This window comes from Protopterus annectens, chromosome 12.part0, assembly GCF_019279795.1.
Source record: "Protopterus annectens isolate FY-2018-M chromosome 12.part0, PAN1.0, whole genome shotgun sequence".
NCBI classification, from domain to species: Eukaryota; Metazoa; Chordata; order Ceratodontiformes; family Protopteridae; genus Protopterus; species Protopterus annectens.
The window spans coordinates 561,183,020-561,201,230 of record NC_056746.1 but is presented as its reverse complement, the minus strand read 5'-3'; the positions used below and the strand labels follow the sequence as shown (position 1 = coordinate 561,201,230).

General features: G+C 40.6%; 1 protein-coding gene across 1 annotated transcript in view; it reads right to left on the bottom strand.

Annotated features, from left to right (window-relative positions):
• The window catches only part of TMEM130 (transmembrane protein 130), a 528,437-nt gene that overhangs the window by 134,366 nt on the left and 375,860 nt on the right, over nucleotides 1–18,211 (bottom strand). The window contains exon 6 of the mRNA XM_044089698.1: nucleotides 9,278–9,480. Within this exon, the coding sequence (XP_043945633.1) occupies nucleotides 9,278–9,480 (203 nt within the window). The remainder of the gene's footprint in view (nucleotides 1–9,277; nucleotides 9,481–18,211) is intronic.

The following is an 18,211-nucleotide window of genomic DNA, read 5'->3' as shown; positions in this document are numbered from 1 at the left end:
ACAGAGGAAAAGGCTTCCTGTGTGACTTTTTGCAGTTTGGGTAGGGACTGGGCTGAGCAGACGATGGTTTTACTTGCTCCATTTTGTTTTCTGTTTTAAGAAATCTGCTTGGCCTAGTGTTTTATTCTATGTGAGAGATAGATGCTTAAATTGTCTAGGCTGCACATTTCACGTGTCTTTTTCATTGGCTAAATCATTTTCTAAGTGATACTTAAATACACAGTGAATTTCTGTGCCTTTGTCTTTTTTTATGAAAAGATTTCAAGCCTTCCTAATCTAAAAGCACTGCTGGTGATTCCCTGGTAGATTTTCCAACCCACCCTCTCCTTCACTGATCTGCTTTTTAAACCCAGTGATTTTAAGCTGTCTACCCCTAGTAAATTGAGTTTAATAAGCTCCTCCCTTTCTACACACTGCTGTTGATATCTTGAATTATTTATTTGCCTTTCCTTATGCTTATATTGAAAAAGTCCATTTTGCTTCTCATTGTCTGTTCTAATGATTTACTTGCTCTGAATTCATTATTTAGATAGTTGCTGGATAAAGTAGTGCATTTTTATACTTTAGCAAGCACTTGTTTTTACATCAAAAGGTCAGTGGATTTTCCAACCACTGTAACCAGCACAGGTAACCAAAAACTAAGGGTAATGCTACTCAATGCCAGAAGTCTCAACCTCAAAATGCACACACTCAAGGCTCTCCTCAGCATGGAGAAAATCAATGATTGTGCAGTGACAGAAACCTGGTTCAAGGCTCAAGAGAGCACCCCAGCACTGCCAGGTTACAATTCATATCATACCTTCCGGCCTCAGTTACCGGATCGCAGTACAAAGGGAGGAGGTGTATCCATATTCATCAAGGATACCCATATCTCCAGGTTAGTAGCGCAGCATGATGCCCCAGAGATCATCCTTGTGCAACTATCAGCAGGCAAAACCACATTTCATGTCGTAGCCGGTTATAGATCGCCCACCATGTCCCAAGATGCTCACTCTGCATTCCTTGAGACATTGGAAAATATAAAGGTCCTACCCAACACCATAATCTTGGGTGATTTCAACTACCCTGGTATAGACTGGGTGAACTACCAATGTTACAACTCCTATGCTCAGCGATTCACAGAATTTATAAATTCAAATGCCCTTGAACAACTAGTATGTTCCCCCACTGGAGGGGACAACATATTGGATTTAATCATCAGAAATATAGGCGCCCATTGTACCACACCCGTTATCACTCCCTCCTTGGTCAGATCCGACCACAAACTGATAAGACATCCTCACCCCTCCACCTCCCCCAGTCAAAAAAAAACATAGTCAAAAACCTTTCCAAAGCAAACTTCGTACTACTTGCATCCGAAGTGGAAAGCTTCACTATTCCCTTGCAGAAGGATAATGATATCCAGGATGCGGAATCCTACACCAAGGCACTCTATATGCATCTTCAGGATTGCATGGACCGTGCTATCCCAAATAAAACCAAGACTCCTTCCTCAAGCAAGAAGAAACCAGTCTGGTGGACCCCGGCCATAAGCAAACTTTACAATAAAAGGAGGAGACTTATACAAAAAAAGGCCAAATCTCAAGTAGAAAAATTATCCCTGATCAGCATTAGTAAGAAATTGAGGGCCCTCATCAAGTCAACTAAAGCTAATTTTGAAAAGAAAGTTGCCAAGGATGCCAAGGATAACCATAAGGCCTTCTATGGCTACATCAAAAACCTAAATGGCAATGTTCAGGTCTGTTCTGAGCTAGTACAAAATGGAACAAAATACACTGACCCTTCTGCCAACATCTTGGCTGACAGGTTCAGTGCAAATTTCTCCCCCCCCCCCCCTCACCACCTACAGGGCCTATTACCATTCCAGGGGATTGTGTAAGTCCAACTATTACTGATACATTGGTTAACAAGGCTCTATCTAAAGCTAAAAACACTGCCTCCATGGGACCAGATGGTGTCCCAGGCTGTGTCATACGCGAGCTCCAAAAGGAATTAACCCCGCATCTTAATACCCTGTTCAGTCTCAGCCTCTCCACAGGATATGTGCCCAGAGAATGGCGCACGGCAACGGTGATCCCGCTACACAAGGGTGGGGCCACAACTGACCCTGGGAACTACCGACCAATAAGCCTGACCAGTCTGATCTGTAAGGCTATGGAGCGAATCATTATGGAACTCATAAATGGAGAGATTGGGAACCTCCAGTCGCTGGACCCCACACAGTTCGGCTTCGTCAAGGGCAGATCATGCCTTCTGAACCTGGTGGATTTCTTTGAGACAGTTATTCAGGCTACAGATAAGGTAAAGGAGGTACACACAGCTTACCTTGACCTTGCTAAAGCATTTGACACCATTCCCCATTCGGGTATTATTGATAAGCTCACCAGCCTGGGCATAAACCCTTACGTCACAAGATGGATCGCAAACTGGCTCTCAGACAGATCCCATAAAGTAAGAGTAGCGGGATCTATATCCAAATCCAGACCAGTAATGAGTGGTGTGCCTCAGGGCTCTGTCCTGGGGCCCCTCCTGTTTGGCATATACTTCTCAGAAGTACAGGCAAGCACGAAAGGGCTGTGGCTGACTAAGTTTGCGGACGACTGCAAACTGAGTGTTATAATAGAGTCTCTGGCCGGCACGGAGATCCTCCAGAAGGGCCTATATGAGACTGATGCATGGTGTCAAAGCCATAGTCTCAAGCTAAATGCAAAAAAATGCGTAGTAATCCCCTTTGGAAACAAAACAGAGTACCCGCAAACTACAACATAGGAGGTAATCCCCTGAAATCTGAACAAGAAATAAGGGATCTAGGGACCCAAGTAGATAGCCAGCTTTCCTTTGATAACCATGTTGCCAAAGTGGTTAGAAAATCCTTCTATGTGACCCATCTGATCATGAAAGGGTTCGCATCAAGATCTAAGGATGTAATGGTGCCCCTCTACTCTTCCCTCATCAGACCCATTATTGAGTACAATGCACCAATTGGAATGTACCTGGCTAGACATCTCCAGCAGCTGGAGAGACCACAGAGGTACCTAACCAAGAGAATTACTGGCCTCAAACAGTTGCCCTATGCAACACGACTGAAAAAGCTAAGACTGTTCTCTGTTGCACACCGCTTTCTCAGAGGCGATCTCTGTCTAACGTACAGAGCCATGTCCAACCCAGAATTGTTGAACATGCTCCATCTTAGCAAAACCAAATCTACTCGAGCTACACGCTCTAGGGATATAAACCTCAACACAACAATGAATAGAACATGCTGGAGGGACAGACTCCCTTCGCAGAGACTTCCCTTACTATGGAACAGGGTCCCGATCTACATAAGACAGAGCCCCTCACTATCACTCTTCAAGACGAACCTTGATGAGTGGATGGGTAACAGAAAGTTCACACCGGGGATCACACCAACAGCACTACTGGATAGGGGCCAAGGGTACTAGCTGCTAGTAAAAGGGTCTAGGGAACTACAAAAGGAGCAGTGAATACCGCACAACGTGGCTGGGCTAATATATACCTTCAGGCAGATAGCTCAGTACCAACCTATGAACCTATCTAGTGCACTGGGAGGTAGACTGGTCTGTGTAGGACGGGGAAATACCCAAGCTTTCTGCAAGTAATTTTATTGGCTGGAGGGCTTATTAATCAGCTTACCTTGTTTTTAGTGCTTCTATAAATTCTACACAATTGAGCACCTCTTGGCATATTTATACAAAGTGAAGTATCTTTACTGAATAATCATACTTTTACAAGCTGTTTAAAGTACACTGCTGTATCCATATATTTAAGTTTATTTGTGGTACCATTTCACTACAGTCACTCCTTTACTGTACTTTTACATTAGGAGGACTGGGATTATTCATCTAATGGCAGTAGGTGTTTACCTGAGCTATCTGAGCTGGGAAGCACACAAAGGGCTCTAAGTATTTTTTTGCACTTCTCTTACACACCATGACTGTATTTTAACAGTTTAAAAAAACTGCACTGTAGTTAATTGTCCTGTATTACACTGTATGTTAGTTGTAGGGCTGTTGTAGGTAATATATGTGCTTTTGTTACACATGGGGTCCAAACCAGCTATTCTGCATTAAAAAGGTGTTTTTCTGCACCCATGTGTGGCAGATGTGTGCTAATCTAACCTGTCTGACCTGTCTGAGTTGGGGATTGCTGCTGTGAGGATTATTGTGTGCTTTCCTGATTGGTAGTCAGCTTAAAACTTGTTTCTCTTTGCTTGTATTTAAGACTCATGTTTGCGTGGTGCTGCTCTTCGTCTGGTGGCAGTTAGCAGTGCCCTGCATAGACTCAAAAGTCTAGAAGCTCAGTTTTCCATAAACAGCTGTCACTGAAACCCTTCCAAGCCTTTCAGCTACTCTAGGAGGAACTGGGTTGTGCACTGAGCAGCACTGCCTTATTGATTAACCTTAGCCTGCACAAATTACAGGTCCCTCTTGTAGTCTCAGTGCTACCAGCACAGTCCTGTCAAATTAATCCATTCCCTTCCTTAATAAAACATACAGAAAAAGCCTGCTATCATGGATGGGCAGTTTCTTATCATCTCTCTGACCAGCCTGATAGACATGGACATCCTGAGGCAATGTAGCAATTGTCGCATGTATACTGTCAACCACTTACTCCTGAAACAAATTTTTTATGTGAAAGATGTACTTACATTATGAAATTGGAGGCAACACTCTCACATAAGGACAAATCGAATGCCAAACAGGTTGTCAGCACACCCCCACTTCCCAAACTAAATAAGGTCATGACACATAAACCCACATATGCGGAGGTACTCACTAGTAACTGACCAAATGATCAGAGGATTCACAAATGGAAACCACTTACACACATAACAATGCAAAAAACAACCAAAACATTTAATAACTCACACAACAGTGTCTCAACAAATAAGTCCATAAAGCATAATTCCACAAAACCTAATATGCTGGTCATAGGTAACTCCATTGTGAGAAACACAGATGTTCCTCTCACCAGGCTGGGTAAGGAGCAGGTAGCTGCCTGTCAGGTGCCAGGATCTGACAAATCGCTCAAGTTGTTCAACCACAAGTACCAGTATGACTCCATCATAGTCCATGTCAGGGTGAATAACTTGATAAGTACATCAGTGGACTATATGAAGACAGACATGACTGATCTCTCAGATTATGTGTCTAAAGGCAGGTATAAGCCTAGCCTTAAGCAGCAGTCTACCTTATCCAAGGATGATGCCACAATACCAAAAAGAAAATGACTGACTTTAACAACTGGCTTAGTTTCTGGTGTCAGTCCAAGGGAATCCAATATCTGTCAGTCTGGGAAGACATGGTCAACAGGCCATGCTGCTTTGCCACAGATGGTCTACACCTGTCTCTTCTAGGCTTTCAGATACTGGCAAAGGCATTAGGCACCCCTACCATGCCTTTTTTAGGCAGTGTCAAAATAATCAACCTCCGAACATAATAACATCTTCTCCAGATAAACTCAAGGTACTTCTGCTTAATGCTAGGAGTCTAAACAAGAAACTGCATTCCCTGGAAGCACTCCTCACTTTGGAAGATGCTGACATCTGTGTAGCCATGGAGACATGGTTCAAAGTAGTGGACAGCACCTTGACCATGCAGGGCTGCAATGCCTTCCATACATTCAGACCACACATTCAGCGTGAAAGAATATAAAGAAGGAGGTGTATCCAGCTTCATTAAGGATAAGTACACCTCGAGATTGGTCAAACAGTATGACTCTCTTTATCTACTCCATGTCCAATTAACTATAGGCAAACCCCCTACCACATCATAGTTAGCTATAAGTCCCCCATCATAAAATAGGAAAAGTATATGACATACCTGTACTTACCGGAGTCACTTGCCATACAGCCCAATACCTTACTCATGGGTGATTTTAATTATCCCACCATTGACTGTGAAACACACACGACCACAAATATGCTGGCTCAGAGGTTCTTGGACTTTGTCATTGCATATGCTGTGGAACAGCTAGTCAGCACACCCACAAGAGGCTGGGAGGCTGAAATGTCTTAGACACAATACTCACTAACATAGGAGAGCACTGCACCCCCCCCCCCCCCCGTGTGATATCGTCCTTGGTAAGATTGGACCATAAATCAGTCTTATTCACCGTAATTCTAAGACCAGACACCCCATCATTTTCAAAAACATTTCAGAATTTTTCAAGGAAGAATTACCTCCTACTAAAAGATGGTGTAAGAAGTTTTAAAGATGCCTCAAATGCAGATAACATGGGCTCCTTTGCAAAGGTGTACACCAATCCCCTGTATAACCACATAGGCAGTTGTACAGAAATGGCTGTACCTGACTAGATGAAAGCCAGGTTTTGCTGAAAATGACAAGCCACCCTGGTGCACCCCTAGTATAAATAGGTTATACATCAAGAGAAAGAAACTAATGTCCAAGAACAAGGGGGAACTGATTTAGCAGAGGAAGAAATTCCTCTCTAGCTTAAACAAACAAATCTGAGATCTTGTTAAGTCCCCTAGAGCTAATTACAAAGCAAAAATAGCCTACCTAGCTAAGGATAATCACAAGGTATTCTTTAACTACATCCAAAATCTAAAAAGGAATACTCAGCTATGCGCTGAACCGATTGTGGATGGCACCACCCATACTCAATCAGAGGTAATAGCCAGCCTGCTAGCTGACAGATTTGGAACAAACTTCTCCTCCCTGTCCCCTTCAGTCATCCCACAAAGTATACTTGCCATCATTCCTCAGCCTATTATCTCAAGCGAGCATGTCATCTTGGTGCTCTCCAAGGCCAAAAACACAGCATCAATGAGACCAGACAACATCCCAGGTTGCTTTTTAAACACTTTAAAACATGACCTAGCAAACCAAAGTGGCTCCTTGTTTAACTACAGCCTGTGAACTTGCTATGTTCCGGTGGAATGGAGGACAGCAACAGTAATCCCACTGCACAAAGGGGAGACCATCAACCGACCTTAGGAATTATAAGCCCATAAGCCTGACTAGCCACATCTGCAAGGCCATGGAAAGAATCATTATGAACCTTATTAACAAGGACATAGGTAATCTCCAAACTCTGGACCCAACCCAGTTCGGATTTGTTAAAGGCAGATCATGCCTGTTAAACACGGTTGGCTTCTTTGAGAAACTCACCATGGCCTTCGACAAGGGAAAGAGAGTGCATACCACCTACCTTAACCTAGCCAAGGTATTTGATACAATCCCCCACTCGGGTATTATAGAAAAATTGGGAATTAACCCCTAATTATCAGATGAGTAGCCAAGTGTCTCACCGAAGGGACACATACTGTCTAAGTGGGTGACTTCAGCTCTAGCAAAAGACCATTCACCAGTTTACCACAAGGTTCTGTGCTGGCCCTTTACTGTTTGGAATTTATTTCTCAGAAGTCCAGGCAAACTTGGATGGCCTGTGGCTGAAAAAGTTTGTTGCCGATTACAAATTAGGGACAATTGAGTCCCCCAACGATGGTAATATACTGCAGACAGGGTTAACACAGACAAATGATTTGTGCCAAAGACACAGATTAAAGCTAAATGCAAAAATTATTATTCCCTTTGGGAAAGCTGACATCCCTACTAATTACATTATACACAGCACCCTCTAAGTGTAGACCCAGTGGCACGTGATCTGGGTACTCATGTTGATAGCAATCTGAACTTTGAGCATCACATATCCACAGTAGTAAGGAAATCCTTCTATGTGGCACATCTTATAAGTAAAGGCATCATATCTAGATCTAAGGATGTTATAATTCCATTATACTCAACCCTGATCAAACCAATAATTGAGTACAATGCTCCCTTTTGCATGTAACTCACCAGACACTTACAACTGGAGATACCACGGAGGTTTCTCACCAAGAAATTAGAGGGTACACAAAACAAGTTTTATGTGGAAAGACTGAAAGCCACATCACTGTATTCTGTCTCCATCAGGTTGCTAAGGGATGACCTGTGCTTGGCTTACAGGGCAGTCTCTGACCTGGCTCTGACGCAAATCCTACAAATTTGTAAATCAAACTGCAGACGGGTCACTCATTCCAGAGATCTTAACCCAGCCTCTGACATAAACAGGCCATGATGGAGAGATAGATACATCTCCCAGAAACTGCCACTTCTCTGGAAAAAGCTTCCAATTCACATAAGACAGAGCACCTCCCTGATCCTCTTCAAACGCAACCTAGATCAATAAATGGGTGACCGCAAATTTACTCCTGAGGTGGTGCCCATGTCCCTCCTGGAGGAAGTTGGTATTAACTACCACAGACCCTTACCTCTGCAAACTTCACTCACCTAACCACTGACAACTGGGGTAATTCAGGATAAATATGACTAGGCTAGTAAGGGCTCTAGGGCTGTTAGCCTAGTCAACTCCTATGAAACTATGAAAATAAAACATAATGTGCTTCTGCAGAGTTGTAAGCACCTTGCACTCCATGTTGTCAACTTCACACCCATCTTCATACTTAAGTATACTAACTTCAGGGTCACACTGCCATGTAAAAGGGTAAATACCAAAGCATAGAAAATCCATTCATATGCTCTGTTTTGAGCATTCTGCTGTTGAACACAATGTGTTCAGACTGCACTTACATTTCAGTAAAGTCAAAATCTACATGCTCACTTTATGGCTGCAGCAGAAACTCCCAAAGGACATATCAAAAACAATTGGAACAATTTGAAGGAAACAGTGACATTCTCTATAACAAAACAAATCCACCTGAGTCAATGCATGCGTCTTACAAAACTAAATGTATGAAATGGCATTTACTGAAGATTATAAACATGCACTCTGCATGAAGGGTAGAGCTTTCTAACTCCTATGACCTATGTGCGTGTGTGTGTGTGGGGGGGGGGGGGCTGCTCCCCTGTACCTTCCAAACCTGAGCTTTCGACCTTCCATGACCTTTATGTGGGGAGGAGCTGCTCCCCCTGTATCTTCCAAATCAGAACAAGGTGCACCTTGTGAAAATAAGACATTTCTATCACTGTAGCATCACCCTTGGTAAAATGACTCTGGTGAGCTCAATGACTACTACTGTAGTCACTGGAAGTAAATTCAGTTAGCTGACATATTTCCAATTGTTCCCAATGCGTCCTTGCCCGTTACAAATAAATAAATATAACTTAAATATTCCACATATGACAGGAGCTGCTGAGAACATATCAGAAACAGTTAGCCTCCACATCAAACAGCTAAGAATTAATAACAAAAGGTTGTATGAGCTTGTATAAACCAAGTAAGAGAGACTCACTGTTGTGTGTGACAGTAATAGCATGGTATGCTTGGAGCATGCTCACTCTGTTCCACACCGACAGGCTGAGACATTTCCGTCCTGTTGCATTAAACTGGTAGTCTAGGCTGTAGTGAGGTGTGCTGATGTTCACCAGGGAGCTGCATTGATTTGAAAGTGCAACACATTCTGAAGACATATGCCAACACAAGCTTAGAGGAGGGCTGAAAAGTAATAACAACAACAATAAGGCATAAGAAATTTTAGTAGGTGACACAAATATTTAATTTCATAATAATATATTCTTTTTTTACTATCCCCAGGTAAACATTGATTCATTATCCAGTATCAAAGTCATAGTAATTTTATTTACACATTTATTTATCTGACTTATCAAGGCAGTGTATGAGTCATACATAATCACGTTTAGATATGACCTAAGTCCTGCAGTTCTAGCAGCAACATGGATGACCACACATACAAACATGTAGGCATTAATGTATGGATACATGCATGTAAAAATACGCAAAGAGATGCAAATACATACATAAATATCCATAAGCATAGAGCAAAGTACATCCACTCTCAACTGCTTAAATACCTAATCCACAGAAACCTCTTAACCCCTACCCAACGCGGCTTTAGGCCAAATCACAGTACTGCTGCTGCCCTCTTATCTTTTACACACACAGTAGCTGACACCAAAGATAATAATCAACTAGTGTCCTGTTTCTTTTTTGACTTATCTAAAGCATTTGATACGGTGTCTCACTCTAAACTACTAACAAAACTAACTGATCTTAACTTCCCCTTCCCCACTCTGCGTGTTCTCCAGCTGCCTTGCTAACAGACTACAACATTCCCAATGGCTCACTTCCTGCTCCCCTTCTTGCCTGTAAAAACAGGGGTCCCCCAGGATTCAATCCAAGGCCCCCTTCTATTCAATGTCATATCTCCAGTCACTTACACAAAACACATTCATCACCGTAGAAAAATGGCTTAATGAAAACCAGCTTATCCTACACCCTATAAAAACTAAACTCTTAATCTTTCTACCAAGATCACTCTCACACCACAACTCCACCTTTTCCATTTCTTCTCTAAACAACACAATTATCAAAGTTGATCCACATACTAAACTTCTGGGTATCATAATAGACGACCAGCTAAAATATGATCAGCATATTCATCAGTGTATCAAAAAGACACATCAAAAACTGAGACTACTGTATCAGAACAACAAATCCCTTACACCAAATGCCAAACTATCCCTAGCTAGGGCTTTCCTCCTGCCACGCCTTACCTATGCCACTCCCATCCACACAAACTTACAATCCACATTAATCACCCAGCTCGAACAAACATAATAAAATCACCAGATTCTCAATAAACCAACCTTATAAGACACACCACTGCACTGCATTAAAAAAACTACAATGGCCTGAATTCCCCGATCAACTTGTCTCACAACTACAAATTGCACACTCCATCTTACACAAATCTACTGCCTGTCCCTCCCTCTCCTCCCTCATTTCCTTCTACACCCCAACTAGATCTCTCAGAAGCTTTGGCCAGCAACTCCTTGACATACATAAACCCAACAAAAACATTGGAAAACTACTTTACAGTTACAGTGTGTTTTAGCTTGGAACAAACATCCTAACTCTATTAGAAACATCCCAAATGCAAATCAATTTAATAAGCAACTAAAACTTTTCCTCTTAAGCTCATGGATCTGTCCTTGCCAGGAGCCTACTTGAACTTTCCCATCTCTCCGAACTTTTCCCTCTTCTTGTAACTTACTCCTCTTCCTCTCTAATAACTACTACTACGAACAGCTACTTTTCTTATGCATCTCCCTTTCTCACAATTTTATGTAGCTATACTCATGTTGTAGTGTGACAACTATGTATCCACAACAACTAAACATAATGTAATTATGTAGGTAGTCCATCTGTTTTGGTAGTTACTCACACTCTTATAGCACATTGACTCCAATCTGCTTGTACATTTTACATTCCATGCCTCATATGAAAATACATATTATGCATATTTGAAATTGACAGATTTCTGCAGAATTTATCTCATTCTAATGTGTTTATTGTAACTGTATTTTGCTTAACATTTTGTACATACTATTCAATGTTTTATTTTTTGTTTTTACTATACTGTATAACTTAATAACATTTTTCTATGTTCTGTTAACTTCTTGCATGCAATTTCCTGGAGCTTTTCTTCTCGTGTCTCCACTGAAAATGGCCTTCTAGCTTAGAAGAACCAGCCCGGTTAACAAATGTCAAATAAAAAAATAAGCACAGACACAAGCAAACATATATACCTGCACTCATATCCAGGTGTACACCACATACATATACATATGTACAGGCATACACATATACACTTGCACACAGATACAGTCACAGACACATGAACAAATACATTTCTATGCAGAGTCTGCATGTCCTCCCTGTGTTCGTGTGGGTTTTCTCTGGGTACTCCGGTTTCCTCCCACATTACAAAAACATGCATCTGGAGCAATTCTCCCTGGGCCTCTGCTGAAAATTGGCTTTGTTCAAGTCAGACTTTCCCAGTAAACAAATATTAAATAAAATAAAAAATAAACACATTAATACAAACAACTACTTTATAGACTCAATATCCAAATTGCTAAATCCAGACACAAACCTTCCCACCAACAATAATAGACCTAATAGCTCAAACTCTTCCATCACTATTAATATTACCACTACCTTCTCCCTCAAACCTGTCTCCACTAAATTAAAACTCTACTATCTAAATTAAAACCTTGCTCCACATCTGTAGACAACATTCCCTCCGCATTCCTTCAGGTTGCTGTTGATGTTCTTGCTTTCCCAGTTTCTATTCTAATAAACCGCTCTATTACGGAATCCACAGTCCCTTCCATCTGGAAGCAATTTTACACCCTTCCAATACACAAAGGAGGACACTCCACAGGTATAACTAATTTTAGACCCATAGCCATACTCTCACTTCTCTCCAAAATTCTGGAAAAATGTATACATAATCAAGGCTTACACTACCTTCTGCAAGAAAATCTACTCACACCTACCCAGCACGGCTTCCGTCCCATGCACAGCACTACTACAGCTCTCCTGTCTTTCCTAAACTCTGTATCACTAGCTAGAGACATTAGCAAATGTATTTCCTGTCTCTTTATTGACCTCTCTATAGCTTTTGATACAGCCTCTCATAAACTTCTTCTCCTTAAACTAGCAAGCTTACACTTCCCTCCATCCATCATAACTTGGTTTAACAGCTATCTCTCTGATAGACTCCAATCAGTCAAATGGCTCTCATCTTTCTCCCCTCTTCTTCCTGTTAAAAAGGGTGTTCCACAAGGTTCCATCCTTGGGCCACTTCTTTTTAACATCTTTACCAACCTTCTCTACTCTTCCTGTCCTGGATCCTCACTGATACAATACGCAGATGATTCTACACTTATCACTATTGCTGAATCACCAACTCAACTAAAATTAGACACATAGTCCTCTTTTAACTCTGTAGAAAACTGGCTATCTGAAAACCAACTTATCCTTAATCGAAAGAAAACCAAATTATTACTCTTTCTCCCTAAAAACCTTAACCACATAAAGTCTTCCTTCTCCATACTGTCACAAAATAATACTCAAATACAGGTGGACACCAGTACAAAACTCTTTGGTGTTACTATTGATGATAGACTAACCTTTGATTTATGCGTTAATAATTGTATCCGAAAAACACATCTCAAGCTAGGTCTCCTCTATAGAAACAAAAATATCTTACCAAAACAGCAAAACTAACCCTTTCAAATGCCTACCTTTTACCCACTTTACTTTATAGCTCCCAAATTCTCACCAGCCTCAACACTGGACTACTAAACAAGTTAGAAACCACTTATAACAGGATTGCCAGATTTGCTGCCCAAAATTCTTACAAGTCTCATCACTGTCTCTGACTACAAGAACTAAATTGGCTAGAATTACCTAACCTGCTTCAGTATAATCAGTTTCAGATTATTAATTCCATTCTCTACAAACCATCTTTCTGTCCAACTATCTCATCTCTAATCTCCTATTGCCTACTCACTAGATTACTCCGCAGTTCTGAACAAGGCCTACTAAAAATCTACAAACCAAGGACCAAAATGGGTCACCTAGTATATAGCTTTAACCCTTCCAAGGCCTGGAATAGCCTACCACTAGATATAAGATCCCTTGAACATCCCAATCAATTCAAAACCGCTACAAAAAATACCTTCATGAAAACTGAACTTGCCAATGTAATTATCCCCCGTAAGCACTCCCCTATAACCTTATACTTCTCTTCTCTCTTCCTTCCCTTCAATAAACAAACTTACTACTTTATCTTCTCCTCTTGGTACATCACTGTACAAATATAACTAGTAAAATATTTCAGCTATATAACTGTTGCACTATTATGTATATAATATGTATTTATGAATGTATCCCTCTGATGAATGTATTTCTATGTATTTCACTTGCCACAGTTTAATGTATGACACTGTAATGCAATAATGTGTGGTACTGATGAATGTAATGTGTGGCACTGTAATGCAGTACTCTGTGGTACTGATGAATGTATTTGTATATGTATTCAGTATGTAAAATTTCTATTTTCTATTGGAGCTTTTCTCCTCGGGCCTCCTCTGAAAAATGGGCATTTATAGCCCAGTCAGACAAACCCAGTCAACAAATGTAAAATAAATAAATAAATAAAAGAAATAAGACACAAATGCATATATACATATGCACAGGAGTACACACATATACATGCATGTACGCAATCTCACAGACACATGAATACATTACGTTAAGAACTAACTGATTTACTGATTGACATTTGTTTACTGGGAAAGTCCGACAGGGCAATAACCCATTTTCAGAGGAAGAAAAGCTGTAACACACTACAAGAAAAAATAAAAAGAGCAGACTATAACAAAGAAACATTTTATATGGATTGTCATTTGTACAAGTACAACATAAAATAAGTGTTGTAAACACTGTCATTTACAGAAGTATGATACAATATAATACAGAGTAACCTAAGAAAGCGTAAGACTACCTAGTGAGATAATTAAGCTTAATATGGTTAAATTATAAGAGGTAAAGACAGAAAAAGAGAGACAGAAGAAAAGGTAAGCTTTAGGGGAAAAAATCATTAATTCAAAATGATAGAGACATAGTGGTTAGTTGAAAAAAATAATTATTAATAAAGTTAAAGAGAGTCAGAGATGAGAAAGAGATTGAGTGAAAATTATTTACTAAAGTAAGGAATATGTGTATACATGTAATAAGAAAAGATATGTACAAAATTAGTAGAAAAAGGGAAATTTACAAATTATACACAAGTATTTGAAGGATATGTACTTTGGTAGCATAACAAGGGGTATGGTTTCCAGAAGCGAAACAGGAGATGATAGTAAGGTAAGAAGGACAGAAGGTCAGAAAATGAAATGATTATAGCTGTAGGAAGTGGGTGGCCATGGTGGCGCAGCAGTTAGCATTGCTGCCTCACAGCAAGAGGTTCTCTGATTTGATCCTCGGCTGGGGTGCCTTCTGTGTGGAGTCTGCATGTCCTCCCTGTGGTCACATGGGTTTCCTCCGGGTGCTCCACTTCCTCCCACATCCCAAAGACATGCTGTAGGTGGATTGTATACTCTAAATTGGCCCTATGCATGATTGTGTGTGTGTGTGTGTGTGTGTGTGTGTGTGTGTGAGCGTGTGTGTGTGTGCGCGTGTGCCTTCTGTGGAAGGTTGGGCACCGGGCTGGCAACTCGACACTGTAAAACTCCACTGCCAATCATGAGCGGACAGCTGATCCGCTGTGGCGACCCCTAACCACGAAAAGCCAAAAGAAGAAGAAGAAGACAGCTGTAGGAAGTGAAGGAAGAGGAGGTCTGCAAAAAAGTACAGTGAGAGATAAAGCTGTTGGTAGAAGATAAAGGTAGGTGAAAGAGAAATATGGATTGCAGGAAGGGTCAAGTCTGGTGTGGGGCATGAGCAAAGCCAGGAATTGGTTAAGAATGGTTAATGAAGTTTTGGGTGACTACCTTATTATTATAGGGAGTGACTTTCATGTTCCAGGTTTTTGTTACAATATTAAGAGTATAGGGAGTGTTGTGCCGATTTTATTTGGTTTGTGTGTGACAAACGGTGGTTTATCATTTGATCTTAAGGGACATGGGATGTAATTCTGACGAACTGGCAGGCTGAAGGACTGTTTATTAATATTTTTTGTGCCGTAATTAATTAGGTGTATGTAAGATGATGTAGTAGTTCCAACTAGTTTAGTTCTTTAAGTGTAACAAAGTGGTGGCTGTGACTGGAAACCAAATCTTGTTATAACATTGCTCAAGTTAGTATTTAAAGAGGTATGAAGGTTTGTCAGGATGGAAGCTCCTTATAGAAGTGATGTCAGTAGTAAGTGTGATGAAAGGAGATACTGCCAGCACAGCTAGCTGTAATTTTGTAAATAATTATATGTCACTGGTGAACATCGAAATGATTTCTACACGACGTTTGTGTTACAAATGTATTGGAACTGTATATCACGTGTATATCAAACTGCTTGTACAGCCGTGTGTGTTGAAAGGGTATTTGTAGAGTGCTGTGTTTGAAATGTAACCATAGTATGCCCTACTATTAGAGAACAAAAATGTACATGCATTATAGTAACTGTTTAAATGTATATGTCAAAAGAGGAAACTGGAGGGTTAACTTCAGTCCAGAAAACTTTAGAAACATAACTGAAATGAAATTACTTTATAGGCTATGCAATAAAAGAGGCTATCTCTCAGGTTTTCAATGCAGCTACAGACACAATGTCTGTACTAGGAAACTTTCTGTATTGTCCTTGGAGTGAACTAATTGCTACTTTCGAAGCATGAAGGAATGCAATTGTTTTATGACTTCCAGCATCTGCAAAAGATCTGAGGAAAAGCTCTTGTCTGTATATCTTTACAGGTAGATGCTAAATGCTGCCAGATTCTAGCAATGGGGTTTTTGGCCTGGGAACTAGAAGTCAGATGACCAGAAACAAAGTCTTTCTGCAAGCTATCCCAACAGTAATATTTTAGATATTAGTTTGAGAAGTCTCTTAGTGAGACAGAGCATTCTGCATTATGTCTTGGACTTGACAACAACAGGTTCCACAGATCCACAACATCTGCTTTGCTCTAATGAAGTAAGTTTCTAAGGAACAGTATAATTCTCTTAGACACAGTCAGGAATATAGTGAAGTTTAGTTTAGATCTTTTTCTTTGTGTTAGCCTGTACTGCAATGTTATTTTAAATATTTCCTATGGTTTTGAACTCTGATGTCACTGTGAATATATATTTAATATTGTTTCATTATTTTATTATTTATTATTAAATATATTTAAACCTTTCATTGTGGCTGATCTGTGTAGAGATATTGAGATTACCTGCATATTTATTTGGTGACACTGTGTGGGCCACTCCTAAGAGCCTTACTCTTGGTCAAACTACCATTTGTATTAATATTAATATTACACAGTAAAACTGGACACCCTTTGTTAAGGGCCCTAAAGTAGGTGATAAGGAGTGACTAATGACGGTGATAACTACCTGATAGGCTGGGCAGAAGGGGGCACAGCTAATAAGCCTGTGCCAGCCTTTCCCAGGAGTGTGTGCAAATCAAACCTCAAGGAGTGTGTGTGTGTGTGTGTGTGTGTGTGTGTGTGTGTGTGTGTGTGTGTGTGTGTGTGTGTGTGTGTGTGTGTGTGTGTGTGTGTGTGTCAGCTACTTGGGCAGAGAAATGAAGCACTGGTTGGACAAAGAGTGCTGGAAGTCTAGGCTTGGTCACTCAGCTGAGATCTGAACTCTATAGCTGTGCCAGTGGGGAGTCTTACTGGGGATCTGAAGGAAGAGGGAGAAACCAACCCAGGACTGAGTATGGTCTTCCTGTGTTCTTAAGGGAAATTGCACTTGATGCAGAAAACTGCATCTGGAAATACTGCATGTGTACTTGTCATCCTCTCAGTGAATGTTCCCCAGTGTTATCAGTGGTGAGGATTGAGGCTCCCTGATTATTGGTCCAGTGGAGGGTCATCATAGTTAAGTATTAGCTAGGGTTACTTTAGTATTACTTATGAGGAATGTTTTTTGTTTTACAGAACATTCCTAACTTTTTTGTGGGTTTTTTAAATGCATTTAGAATATGTAGGTCAAACTTTATGTTGTCACCTATGGTCATGCCAAGCAATTTAGTGTTGTTTAGGGAGATGATTTTGAAGTTACTTTTGTCAAGGCTAAGTGAGTTGGGGAAACAACACAAGCACTTTACTTTTTGTTAGGGCTGAAAAGTAATTGAGCATGTTGAATACAGCTTTAAATGAAGTTAATGGCTTCTTGTTTTATTTACTGAAGATGGTTTGGGCTACAAGAGGTCCAAATGAAAGTACAGCTCTCTGTGTATTGTACGAGAGAGACATGAAGAAGTAAAGAGAATGTTGCTGAATATATTAAACATCAGGTGACCAAAAACAAAGCCTAGGGGTACACTTGTGGTAACTAGCAGGAAAGGGGATAGGGTGCAGGGCCACTTAAAACAGTGTTGTCTCTCAGACAAGTAGTTTCCAAATAGGCAAGAATAGATTACAGAATGATAAGCCAAGGGAAGACATTTCATTCAAGAGGTTGCTGTGTTATACAATGTCACAGGCCTTAGACAGGCTAGGAATAAAGAGATACAAATATACCACTGTCAAGTGCTTTGTTGACGGTGTCTAGATAGGATATGAGGGCAGTGGTAGTCCTAAGCACTAGAAGGAATACATGATGTATACATTTCAAGAGCTGTTGTTGAAGGAGGTACTAAAGAAGTTTCTTGTGGATACTTTGTTCCAATATTTGTGAGACGGGAGAATAAGATGGTGATGGGTCTAAAGTT